Source organism: Sphaerodactylus townsendi, linkage group LG02 (assembly GCF_021028975.2).
Source record: "Sphaerodactylus townsendi isolate TG3544 linkage group LG02, MPM_Stown_v2.3, whole genome shotgun sequence".
NCBI lineage: Eukaryota > Metazoa > Chordata > Lepidosauria > Squamata > Sphaerodactylidae > Sphaerodactylus > Sphaerodactylus townsendi.
The window spans coordinates 167393357-167406967 of NC_059426.1; the positions used below are offsets into that span (position 1 = coordinate 167393357).

The window sequence follows — 13611 nt, forward strand, 5'->3', positions numbered from 1 at the left end:
TATTTTAGAACAGGTTCTCTTTACTGAAGTCTTTACGCAGAGGCTGAATGGTCATCTGTTCTGAAAGAGTAGTTTGTATCCCTGCATTCAACAGGGCTCAGACTAAATAACCTCGGAGGTCCTTCTGAGAGACTGACTAGTTGTTATGGTGTCCCCATGTCTGCCACAGGGACGTGATGCTATTTTAAGGTGAGGATGGTCTTCTTTCAAAAATGCTGCAGAGGTCTCATGCTGAAAGCCAACCTGATGAAGCTTTGGCTGGATGAAGACCAAGGTTGTCTTTTCTGAACAGGAAGAAGCCTTCCGCGCTGCCTGGTGCCCTCGGCTGCTGATCTGAGGATTGAATCCCTGGGTGGCGAAAAGGAACGGTTGGCCATCTTGGTGCGTGCGGTATTTGGCGCCAAAAGGAATAGGGACTTCTTTGAGTGGGGCTATTTACAGCACACACACTCAAGACTAACCATGGGGGATCACAAACCAACAGGAATGCACTGAATACCAACAAACAATTCAGACAAGACAGGGAATTTCTATACCATAAATACAAGGAGCAGCTACAGGTCCTTGCTCTCCCTTTTGAGGCAGGAAAGATACTGACCTAAAATGGAGAACAAGGACAAGACAGGAAGTTGAAAAATTACAAGATCCTGCCTCCCAGAGATTGGGGTACGAAATCACCCATCCAAGATTGCTTCAGCCTCCAGGAGTACAGTGTGTGGGGGGGAGGGGGACAGGAGGCAGCAGAGGGGAGAGGGGGTGTTTGCCAGGTGACTGAGACACCCCGATCTCCACCCCAGCTGCTCCCTCATCACCTAGTAAGAACAGCCCTTCCCTCCACTGCCTCCTGAGCTTTGGTCCCTCTTCTTACCACATGTACCATTTTCAAATCTCCTCTGAGGGAAGGCCAGCAGGGTCTCCACTCAGTTGTCGCACCATCCGGATAGCTTTCAGGATCAGGTCCCTGTGGCTTTTTTTTTTGCAAGATGAAAATCCTTGCCTCAAAATGCTGCCAGCATTTCCCACTGTGGACATGGGGATGCTGTAATGTCTTGTTAGGCTTCAAATCTCTATGATTATGAAATGCAGAAGATGAATGGAACATTAAAAGCCACCTGGGATGAGTCATAGAGGATCACAGCTCGTTAAGGGGAAAAAATTTCCATTTGAGATGGAGGAATTATTACCAAGAACCTCTCTGCCAACCACCAAAAACCATTACCTCAATAAAACAAAGCAGGCCACAGAGTTTTTAAAAAGGAACTTGCTTACATTTTCATTTGCCTACATGCAAAATTACCCACCTATGTACACAGGGCTTGCTTCCAGCCCAACAGCTGAATTTTGCCAGAAAAACTCAACACAAAAGCCACATAGCACGTTTGCGTTACTTGGACTGGCCTTCATAAAAAGGTATCTTATTACACAGCTGCTGCTTTTGGACTCTGCTTTGGATCAACACAGCTAGCTACAACCTCTATCGAGGAACCAAGTAAACAAATAAGTACGTGATGTCACCAAAGCTTAGAAATTCCACTCAATCCCAAGCAGCCTTTAAGATAGCACAGCACACGCTCAACTATCGACATGTTTCAAGGGACAGCAAGTTCACTTGGATAATTAGAGTACAGGTAAACATAGGTTGCTAGGTGCTTACAGAAGACAAAATACTCTGGCTATATTAACTTCATCAGAGGTTTGGCTAGGAACCTAGACCAGCTGCTCATACGACAGAATTTTCTTATATCTAGAACATGCAGTAGAGAGAAGGATGCAGAAAAGTTATTATGAATCTGGAACAGGCAGTTAAAGTTCAGGACTTCTCAAAGGACTATCCACAAAGATACTGCAGAATGAGAAGACTGAAGTCATAAGCGCCAACTCAAAGGGCTCACTCTTCAGTAAGGATTCATAGGCTCAGACTTTATGGCAGACTTTATTTGTGGATATCTGAATAGCCATATTCAAACATTCTATCACTAGGCTTGTCAGCTCTGGCTTGGGAAACACCTGGAACATAAGAACATAAGAAATAGCCTGCTGGATCAGACCAGAGTCCATCTAGTCCAGCATTCTGCTACTCGCAGTGGCTCACCAGGTGCCTTTGGGAGCTCACATGCAGGATGTGAAAGCAATGGCCTTCTGCTGCTGCTGCTCCTGAGCACCTGGTCTGCTAAGGCATTTGCAATCTGAGATCAAGGAGGATCAAGATTGGTAGCCATAGATTGACTTCTCCTCCATAAATCTGTCCAAGCCCCTTTTAAAGCTATCCAGGTTAGTGGCCATCACCACCTCCTGTGGCAGCATATTCCAAACACCAATCACACATGAAGAAGTGTTTCCTTTTATTAGTCCTAATTCTTCCCCCCAGCATTTTCAATGAATGCCCCCTGGTTCTAGTATTGTGAGAAAGAGAGAAAATTTTCTCTCTGTCAACATTTTCTACCCCATGCATAATTTTATAGACTTCAATCATATCCCCCCTCAGACGTCTCCTCTCCAAACTAAAGAGTCCCAAACGCTGCAGCCTCTCCTCATAAGGAAGGTGCTCCAATCCTTCAATCATCCTCGTTGCCCTTCTCGGCACTTTTTCTATCTCTTCGATGTCCTTTTTGAGATGTGGTGACCAGAACTGAACACAGTACTCCAAGTGCGGTCTCACCACTGCTTTATATAAGGGCATGACAATCCTTGCAGTTTTATTATCAACTCCTTTCCTAATGATCCCCAGCATAGAGTTTGCCTGGAGATTTGGGGGGTGAAGCCTAAGGTGGGCAGGTTTGGGGAAGGGAGGAACTTCAATGGGGTATAATGTCATGGAGTCCACCTTCCAAAGTGGCTACTGCAGCGCCCGAACTTACCCCACTGAGTCCCTCACCAGCTGGCACTGCGGGAGATAAGAAGGTGGCAGAGGAGCCTCTTGCAGGGAGGGTGAAGGCCTTAGAGGTCTCAGAGGCCTTGTTCAAAGGGGAAGGCAGGGAAGAGAGGAGGCTTAGGCCCAGCAAGCCCACAGCTGAGGCAGCTGTAGAAGATGGGCTGAAGAAGCAGCTCAGACCAGGCAGGGCCCACCTGCCCACAGCTGAGGCGGCTGTAGAAGATGGGCTGTAGAAGCAGCTGGGACAAGGGAGAGGTATGAGAGGGCAGAAGGTATTTAAGGAAGTGGGAAAGGGCGAGTCTGGAGCTGCCACAGCAGCAGCAAATGTGGATGGTGGTATGAAGAGACAAGGGAAAGGGACAGCTCAATGGTGGGAAGTGGGAAGGAGGGAAGAGGACCCTGATGCCCAGACCCCCTTTGAGAACCTAGATCCCAGTTCAAGCTGGTCCTCACCCTGTGCAGTAACAGGGTGGGAGTTGTTCACGCAAGCTGTAAACACCTCTCCCTGTGAGGCCACAGGGGACAGATGAAGCCCTGGAAACTCCTCTCCCTGTGAAGCAACAAGGGAGAGAGAGAGAGAGAGAGAGAGGGTGTGAAAGCTCAAGCCAGACAGGGGAAGGGAGGAGAGGAGGGTGGTGTGGGCAAGAGCTGCCCCGTACACCCAGTGCTTTGTGGGCGGGGTGGTTACTTGGCCCCTTGGGCCAATGGGGAGAGTCATTGTCTGGGGAGACCAACCCCCAGGTTAGGGAGGAGGGAAGGAAATACCGCTCAAAGGGCCTGGGCAAGGGGGGGGGACGCCACAGCCATTTTCTCAAAGTGAACTGATCTCTATCACCTGGAGATCAGTTGTAATAGCAGACCTCCAGCCACCATCTGGAGGTTGGCAACCTCATCCATCACTGTATCCATCACATTTGATCAGGTTTGTACGAATGACTCCACAGCCTCACAGTGGATTTCACACGTGCACAGGGGTCCACCCAAGCAAAGGCCAATGTGTCTGGGCCCTTCTGAACAATCTGTACTATTTAGATATTGTGACAATTAGATCCTGTTGGTATATGGTCCTGCTAAAAACAAAGCACAAAGCACAAATATTCAGGGGGGGAGGGGATGGCGAGAAAAGAAAAAATGGGAGAGCCAGAACGAACGCCTACCCTGATTACAGCCCCCTAATTACTGAGAAGGGAGAAAACGACTGAGAGGGACAAAACTTGGGGAGTAATCCCCCTGGATACTGTGCCGACATGTAAAAAAATTCAACGGAGCTCAGAGTTCCTCTCCCCACACATTTGTAGAAAGCTGGTTTGGTCCACACCGTGGAGAAAGAAGTGGTGTATTAAATACATACATACAGGCGAAGGTTGGAGGTAGATAAAAGGTAGGCTGTTGAATGGCTGATGAGAGAATGAGGCAGGGAAGGCATAGAGGATATGGGGGTTGCCAGGAGGAGGGAAAGAGGAAAACATAGGGAGGAAGATACAGGGGGAAGTGAGTGCCCCCCCCCAGGGGTTCCCTTGAAGGTTTCCTACCATGCAAGTTGGTTTGGCTCAGTGCCCAGTACCACACCATTAGGCCATACTTTCCCTAGGCTGAGGCTCCCTAGGAGGTGGGGGAAAGGGAAAACTGAAGACAAAGGAGCAGGTAAATGTGGGCTGGCTGTTGAGCAGCAAGGAAGTAAGTAGGAAAAGCAGAGAGGCCATGAGGGGGAAATGAGCTCCCTCTCACAAGTCCTTGCAGAGTCCCCCCTGTCAAAATCTACTCTGCAAGTTTTGAATGTTGGAAGGCATCTGGCAAAGGGAGGTTGACCATGTGCATTGCTGATGGTTTTGCTTTTTGTTAAACCCCCCCCCCAAACCTGATTTTTAAAAATCTGAAGGTGCAGAAGTACCTACACCAGATCTGTACAAGACAAAACCAGCTGAATATTCAAAGTGGCATTTCTATTGCAGAAGAAGGTTGGTTTTAGCACGTAGTATCTATTTTAAATTTTGTTGTTGGAGCACGTCACGTTACCTTTCTGAAAAAAGTATACATAGATGAGCTGACGGCTACACATTGACTTCTAATGACTACTAGTTTTGTTATTAAAGAAAGATCACTATATTAGCTGAAATAGTTCAAAAAGGAGGTTGAACACAAAAGCTAACATTTCTTTCTCCTGCCAGTTAATCATTCCTGCAAGGGCAGCACCCACCCAAAGAAACACAATGCTTACAAGTCAAAAGGTTACGGGCAGTAAAAGGGTCCATTTTCACATTTTATAAGGAAAGGTAAATTACAATTTCCCGCAAAACAGGAAGTCAGGCTGCATTCAGGATTGGTAGGTGCCAGAGCAGCTTTAGTTCCACTTCCGTTTTGGAAATGGTTGACAGAGATCACCACACATTCCTAACACATAACGAAGAGGCAAATTGCTCAAGGAAGCAGAACTCTTGATACTTGGAAAGAAAACATGAAAACAAAACAGCTAAGGAGGTTTTATCATGATAAATTCCAAACGTATGAAAGGGACCGAAAAGGAGCATCACTCAATGAAAGGAACAGGGCTGATGCCAACGCACAGCAAAACCAAGTAAATGATGGCATGGTGAACCATAAAGTCATTCTAGCTTAGGCCAACACTACAGCTAGGAGGAACAAATGCCTTCTCAAAACTCAACTGTCACTTGTCCCAGAGCCAGCAAGTAGCGGACTGTACAACCCCCTCTACCACTATCAGGTTATCATGTACTTGCTTCAATCTTGGGAGCACGTCTACCTGTTCAGAAAAGGAATTTGGTAATAGTCTTTTCTGGACTGAGATTAGTCCTCATGTTTGAATGATCAACTACATCATGAACTGTGGAAAGGCTAATGCATCACTGCCAAAACTACAGCCATATTCTTCCTCCCCAACATGGAAGACTTCTACATTTAGGTTTTGTTTTGTTTTTTAACATGCAGGAATCACCACCTGTATTTTGATGTGGTACAATCCAGGGACAGCCGTCCCCATATATGATGCCCCCACTCTCCCAGATTATGAAGCACTCCCCCTCTTCCTGAAAGCTAAATCACAGAAACTGACAATGAGGTTCACTCGGTGTACCCAATTCCTGTGCATGCGTTGCATAAGTGTGCATATACGTATCTATCCAAAAAGTCAGCATCCCCTACCTTCTAAGTTCGTAATACTGAAACCTGCAACAATCTCAGCAAAATGACAGAACCAACCCCCCTCCCACCCTCAATTTCATTCCATTCCAGTTAACTGACACATCCTGAAAGGGCAGAAACTATAACTGTGCCCATATTTTAAAGCATCTTATCTTATTTAAAAACAGCCATCCGGACAAAAGAAAACTCATGCACACATAACTTCCAACGGAAACTTTAGCCAAAACATTTGAGACAGGAAAAGGCTAGCAGGGTGAGAAGCACTAAGTATCCCAATGAAAGAAGCAAACTGGATCATAGCAAGGGGGGAAAATGTCAAACAAAGCAATTCAGCTCTAGTGCTGTACTGACAAAAACTAAAGAGCTAAAAGTATGTGGTAGTAGCCTTCAAATGAAATGTTTTTTTGAAGATTTAGAAGAAATGCAAATTTGTTGACCTTGAAGCTGAAAATCAAAAGATGACTTGGTGTCATCATTGATAAATTTAATCAGTGATTCAGAAACACTAAGATTCAGGAAAAAAATAAGAAAACATTTTCTTTTTTATCCTTCTTGAAAACTTTTCAGTTTTGCCTACAACAAAACTGGAAATTTTTGGACAGCAAAATAACTACAATGAAATATTCTCTCTCACTGAATCTGAAATGTCCCCTCGGACAAAGTTTTATTCACACAAAATGTGCGGCATGAAGATTTACAGTTTAGAATCTGAAGCATTTGATAATGATAATTCTTGTGTCCAGTGTGGACATATGCATTGTTTTGTACTGCTTAGTTGTGAGTAATGTCATTCAATGCTAACTTTTAAATGAGTAATTTTATGTTGTTAAATTATTTTAGATTTGATAAAGATTCCATTCTCCAAAAATTGAGAAACTGGCTTTCAGCATTTGTAATAAGAATTCTATTAAATAACCTTGATAGTTTTGCGACAGATACTTAAAACCTACCTGCAGCCCAAAACTAACATTTATAGCAACAAAACTTCAAAGTGCAGTTACCTGTAAGTTTCACTGAAAGCTACAGAACATAACCCATGTCAGGTAAATGGAACCAAGCATTTCGGACTTACAACAATTGATTGACTACAAAAGTCTGAGTAAGCATCAACTATCAGAAACTGATCATTTTGCCCAACACTTGATAAATCTTTTTGCCACCACCCTGGTAAATGGCATAAATTCCAGTTGGTTGGAGTGCCCACTAGTAAGATCAAGGCCCTACTGTCCATCTTCAAGAGGTAACAAGCTTGCTTTTGCCCACTGGTAGTGGGGAATCCTGTCCCCACCCTCAGTAATTTCAGAATTGAGGGGGAAAATGTGGTGGCATCAGATCTATGAATTTCTGCTAACCTTGATTATCTTTATCACAGAGATTAAGGGAAATTCCTGGAGTGTCACCAAGAAATGACATCATTTCCTCCAGAAACTCTCCTCTCTCCCTAAACATCTCCTAGCATGTGCAGATGGGGGGTTGGGGCCTCAGGCAATATGGAAATGGTCTCCTCTGCATTTTTGTGTAACTTAACTGAAGAGCTTAACTACAATGCATAGAAATCTTTGACCCCATTTGGTTAACAGTAAAGAAGAAAGAATATTTGTATCCACAACAAACAAATACATAATACAGACTGCTTTTAAAGACATTACAGAAAAGGGCATGCTGTTTCCAAAACAACGTAAAACATTATATCTTCCAAAGCAACAAGAACTATCAGACAACCCAAGAGGTTCTTAGGGAAACAACGGATGCCTTTGACAATGTTAAATATGCTGGTGGAAATAGAAAAGAGCAAGAGTCCAGTAGCGCCTAAAAGACTAACAAAGTTTCTGGCAGGGCATGAGCTTTTGTGAGTCGCAGCTCACTTCTTCCGAGACAGCTAGAATGTGAGTCCATCTTTGCTTAAGTAGAGAACGGGACCTTGGATACTGTTTGTGAGGTTCCTTCTGCTCTGAGATAAGGAAGGCATCTTGGAGCTTGGGTGATTCCCACCAGCTATTCCCACCAGCATAAGGAAGGTGCTCCGATCCCTCAATCATCCTGGCAGCCCTTCTCTATACTTTTTCTTTTACAGATGACTTTCTCATGAGCCTGGATCCAGCCAGCTTCCTCAGCAGTTCCTCTCTTAAATTCCCCTCCTTATTAAAGCCCCATAGGTCCATGGTGGCGAACCTATGGCCCTCCAGATGTTCATGGACTACAATTCCCATCAGCCCCTGACAGCATGGCCAATTGGGGCTGATGGGAATTGTAGTCCATGAACATCTGGAGTGCCATAGGTTCGCCACCACTGCTAGAGGTCTTATGTCGGTGCAACTCCCATAGTCCTTACAGCAGCTTTTATGGTGGTCGAAGGAAACCCTGTTTCTCCCATCTGCACCAGCAGTAAAGCGAGTTGGATCCAAACTGTGGACAGTCAATGATAGGATCAGCTCTACCTGGGCATCTGGAACCTGTGAGATGTTGCTTGCAAAGACAGTTCCATTGAGCCGACACTTTCACAACTCTATTCCTGACACCGGGTTGAATCCAGATTTAATTGTTCATCAGGAGAGCAGACCTTTCCTGCTTCTCTCTTCCTACTCATCTCCACAAAATGCTGCTCCTCGGGACAGGCAATCCTGAAGAACAGCTTGAGATGAGTCTGCATGCAGGGACTGCCAATTTAGTCTGGAAATTGCCATGTGCACAGAATACTCCTCCTGGAGCAGCAAATAGGGAAATAACTCCTCATCAGGACTGTTTCTGCATGGAAATATGGCTCGGGAGAACGTAGGATCCTTTCTCCCATTGTGACAGCAGTCTGAACCTGTTTGGGCTCTCAACTATTTTTTTTTAAGCTGCAGAGTTCATAGCCACAGGACTGCTGCTTTAGGGCTGCAGGGAACCCAAACCCAACTCTTTAAAAATACGAATGTGTAACTTGACCCCCAGTTTAAAAGCTCAGAAAGTCAGGCTTGCAACCCATTTTTAACTCGACAACCCTAGTTTGAGATGTTCTGGTTGTTCAAGTAAACCCACATGTAATATATACAGCGATTGTCTACTACCCTGAACGGTTCGAGCTTGCAAGTACACAGGCACTATAATCCTTTCAGCCAGTTACATAAAAGGGTTTCAATCATACTAGAACTCACAGCTGACAATCACTTAATAGAATACTTGCAGCATTATTGTATTAACAAAAAACACCTGTGCAAACCCTGGATGAAAGACCACCAAGGGTTCCTATCCAGAGGAAGGCAACGGCAAAACACGTATGTTTGCCTCATGCCTTGCAAACCCTATTGGGTTGCCCTAAGTTGGTGGGAATTTGATGGCACTTTCCACAGAAAAGGCTCCCGTCACAACATTTCTATATATTGAGGTTTCTTGGTTGTATCTTCTGTCAAATCAAAATTTATGAAGGTTAAGTCTCAGCCTAGTTCAAGCATGTTTTTAAGGGTAGATAGGAATTTCTTCCAATCTTGTGGCCTCACCGTTTGTCTGAAAAGAGCTGCCAATCCTGTTTTATGAGGTCATGAGATTTTGTGTCCTGTCAGGAAACGAACTGGATTTGTATAGCATTATATGGAATCCTGGATACTTTAGACCGGCGTGCCCACATAAAAACCAAGCTGCCGCTTTGATGCAAGTGATTAAGCGTCTCGTTTTACAAGGACAAGCAAAGTTAAGATACTTCGCAATATAGAATACATTAGTCAAAAATAATCTAGCTGCTGACATTCCAGGGCCAGAATGCTGACTAAGAAGGGGAGGAGCCATCATTCTATGGTAGAGCACAGGCTTTGTGAACAGATCAGTCTGTGGACGATCCAGATAAAAGCAGCCCTGGATAATCAGTCGACAGGACCAGCACAAAACAGCTTTATGCAAGGCAATGGGAGCAATCAGTCATCACAAGTCTCACCACCTCTCTATCGATTTTATCAAAAGGCCTTTGGTCTTGCTAGACAAAACCGTATATAAGCAAGGTGGTATGTCTACAGCAATTTAGGCATTTTCTTAGCTATCAGAGTTGTGAGCACAAGCCTGTTCCCTCCGCCCCCCAAAAAGACAGAAACTTTAGGAAACAAGCAAGATAGGGGACTAAACAAATTAAACAAATACTTTGACATAACACTTTAAGAGGAAGTATATAGGCGTGCTTGAGCATTAAATCTTTCCCCACAGCATGAAACAGAGCCACACTTAACAAAAGCAAGTTTTTTTTTTTGGGGGGGGGGGATTCAAATCTGCATATATACTTACTTGCACTCCCCAGGTACAGTGCAGCCCCCACGGATTAAATTACATCCTTGTTTACACACAGCTGGGGAGAAAAAGAGGTTTATCAGTTAGTGCCAGTACTTTGGAAAGAATTAGTCATGCAAATAAGTCGTTTCCCATATTGCTCATTTTCATCTTTAGAAACTTTTTTTAATGACATACGGATCGAGCCAACTCAACACATTCACATTGTACCAATCTGCAATATGAAAACGACAGAGATTTTTTTTACCAGGCAGGAGAATGGACCATTGGATACTCACTGTGAAGGGTCCCTCTCCTGGGGGATAGGAGGACATCTTGATGAGTGTTTCATACCCTGTTCTCTGGGAGGCAGGAACTACTTTTTTCTAACTTCCTGTCTTGCCAGCGGACTCCATTTTAGCCAGTATTCAACTGACATAGCAGATAAACAAAGAACCAATAACACATGGTAACAAGAAAGAACATAACAATATCTTAAAAAACAATGGTAACCTTAACAGCAACTGTAAGTGACCTAGAACCACTGTAAGACATGTTATATCAGGGAGGGCCAAGATGTCCTCCTATCCCCAGGAGAAGGACCCTTCACAGTGACTATCCAATGGTCTGTTTTCCTGGAGGCAGAGGATATCTTGGTGGGACCCCCCTAGAGCAGTGTCCACCAAGAAGGGAGGGCTAAACATGGTCCTCTAGTATGTGCTTTAACACACTCTTGCCAAAGCCGGTTTCAGCAGCAAGACTGGAGCTTATAATGCCTTACAAAGGAAGATGACGAGGACCAAATTGCCACTTTGCAGTTGTCTTCGACTGATGCTCTATTCCTGAGAGCTGCGTTGGTAGAGGCACACCGTATAGAGTGTGAAGTGATTCCCGCCGGAATTGCCAAATTGCTAGCTTTGTGAGCTTTGATGATGCAGACCTTTAAAGTAGTACTGATCGCAGTCACTGACATCAGTTGACCGATGTTTGATGCGGAGATGTTAATGAAGAGGCTATCTGTCTGACAAATGTCCTCTGTTCGGATAATAAACACTTTAAGCGCCCTACAGGCGTCGAGATTGTGCCAGAGCCTTTCCTTCAGATGTGATGGCTGTGGACAAAAGTTAAGAAGAACAATGTTCTGATTCAAATGAAAGGAAGAGCTCACTTTGGGCCTGAATGTAGGATCTGTTCTTAAAATGATCCTGTCCTTGTGAAACGCACACAGATTAGAGTTGACTGACAGGGCTCAGAGCTCAGCGATGCGTCTGGCTGAAATGGTGGCAATTGGGAAGAGAGTCTTCACCCTTAACCATTTCAGATTAATTGATTGCACAAGGCTCAAATGGTGACTTGGTGAGGGCTGACAGGACAGAGTGCAGCCTTCAAGATGGAAACCTGTGTACTGTTGGTGGTTGCGTCTGGCAAACTCCCTTAAGGAAACACACCACATCAGGATGGTGTGAGGCTGGCACCCCCTGAAAGGAAGGCCAGAACGTAGCTAGGGCTGCCACTTGCCGTCTCAGAGTGGAACTTCGTAATCCGGCTTCCCTCCTGGAGAAAATCCAAAGCTGAAGGTAGACCTGAAGACATCAGGTCTATGTGGTTCCTTTCCCCCCATGCCACGAAGGTCTTCCACGAGGAATTATAGATTCGAATTGTGGCCTGGTGACGTGAAACTTATAAGGTAGATGCCACCTTGTTAATAGCCTTTCTGTCTCAAGTTTGCCCTTTCAACCGCCATGCGGTCAGACGAAACCATGCAGGGTTTGGATGCCACAGGGGTCCCTGGACCAGCAGGTCGGGGACGAGAGGTAGATGGAATGGAGGTGTCTCTGACAGTTCCTGGATCACCGTAAACCAAAGACGTCTCGGTCAAAATGGAGCTACTAGTATTACTTGTGCTTGCTCTGTCCTGATCTTCCGAAGGAACCTGTGGATAACTGGAACAGGAGGGAAGGCATAAAGGAGAAGCGATGTCCAGGGAGCCGTAAGTGCGTCTGTGGCACATGCTGTGGATTCATGGTACCTTGACATGAAGGCTTTGACCTGGTGGTGGTGGTGGTGGTGGTGGGGTGGGGGTTGTTGTTGTTGTTGTTGTTGTTGCATTTGATAACCCGCTCACCCACAAAGGTCTATTGCCTGTTTCCCAAATCTGTTCACTATCGTCCAGAACACTTGCCTAATGAGTGACCATTCTGCTTGCATCACAGTTTGACGGCTCAGCCAGTCTGCTGTCACATTCAATTTCCCCTGGATGTGTTCTGCATGTAATGACAGAAGACAATGTTCTCCCCACACCAGGAGCTTGAATACCTCCTGATATAGTTGGGAGGACTTGGATCCGCCTTGATGGTTGATGTAAAATTTTGCTGACATGTTGTCGGTTGACTAAGACATGCTGTTGACTGATGGCACTCTGGAAGTACTGTACTGGATCATGTCTATGGTTGGAATCATCAGTCCTAGGAGACTGGTTAATTGTATGAGAAGTTGCCGTTTGCTGTGTAGGACTGAAGACACTGATCGCTGAATTCTGAGCACCTTGTCACTGGGAAGAGATAGGGTGTTCTCTTCCGATGATATCATGCCCCCTAGATGCTCCATCTGTCGCTTGGGTTCTAAGGAACTCTTCTGACGATTTATTTGGAAGCCGTGCTCTTCCAAAACTTGGATGACTCTTGTCAGGTCTCGAAGGGCTTGTTCTTGGGATCCAGACCGAATGAAAATATCGTGCAGATATGCCCTGCTGACGGAGAAGTACGACCGGAGCTTGCAGGACGTTGGAAAAGACCCTTGGAGCTGTTGCCAATCCAAAGGGTAGCGCCCAGTATTGGAAGTGATGTTGACGCACGGCAAACTTCAGGAACTTTCCATGAGCCGGGTGGATCAGCACATGAAGGTATGCTTCTGTGAGGTCCAGAGATGATAGCAGATCTCCCAGTCTCAGGGCTTCTGTAATTGATTGAAGGATTTCCACCCTGAACTTCCGTACGTGGATGTGTTTGTTCACATACTGCAGGTTCAGGATGGCTCACCAATTGCCATTCTTCTTTGGAACAGTAAAAAAGTGAGAGAAGACTCCCAAGATCCTTTCTGAAGATGGGACTGGTTTTATCGCTCGGATTTGTAGCAGATGTTGTATAGCTCCCGCCATTCTTCGGACTTATGGCTCACTGGTGATGGCATGAAGTGAGGTCTCGGGAACTGAAGAAATTCTATGGTGTATCCTTTGGACATGACCTGTTTGGTCCAAGCGTCGACGTGTTGGCCCTACCATCTCTGATGAAAGTGGAACAGTCAACCGCCGACCGGAATCCCCGGCTAGTCATGGCCTGGAAAGTCCA

General features: G+C 45.3%; 1 protein-coding gene across 2 annotated transcripts in view; it reads right to left on the reverse strand.

The window, feature by feature from the left end:
• Positions 1 to 13611, reverse strand: part of JAG2 (jagged canonical Notch ligand 2) — a 125405-nt gene that overhangs the window by 40572 nt on the left and 71222 nt on the right. For both annotated transcript variants that reach the window (XM_048485684.1, XM_048485683.1), the window contains exon 5: positions 10283 to 10343. In XM_048485684.1, the coding sequence (XP_048341641.1) occupies positions 10283 to 10343 (61 nt within the window). The remainder of the gene's footprint in view (positions 1 to 10282; positions 10344 to 13611) is intronic.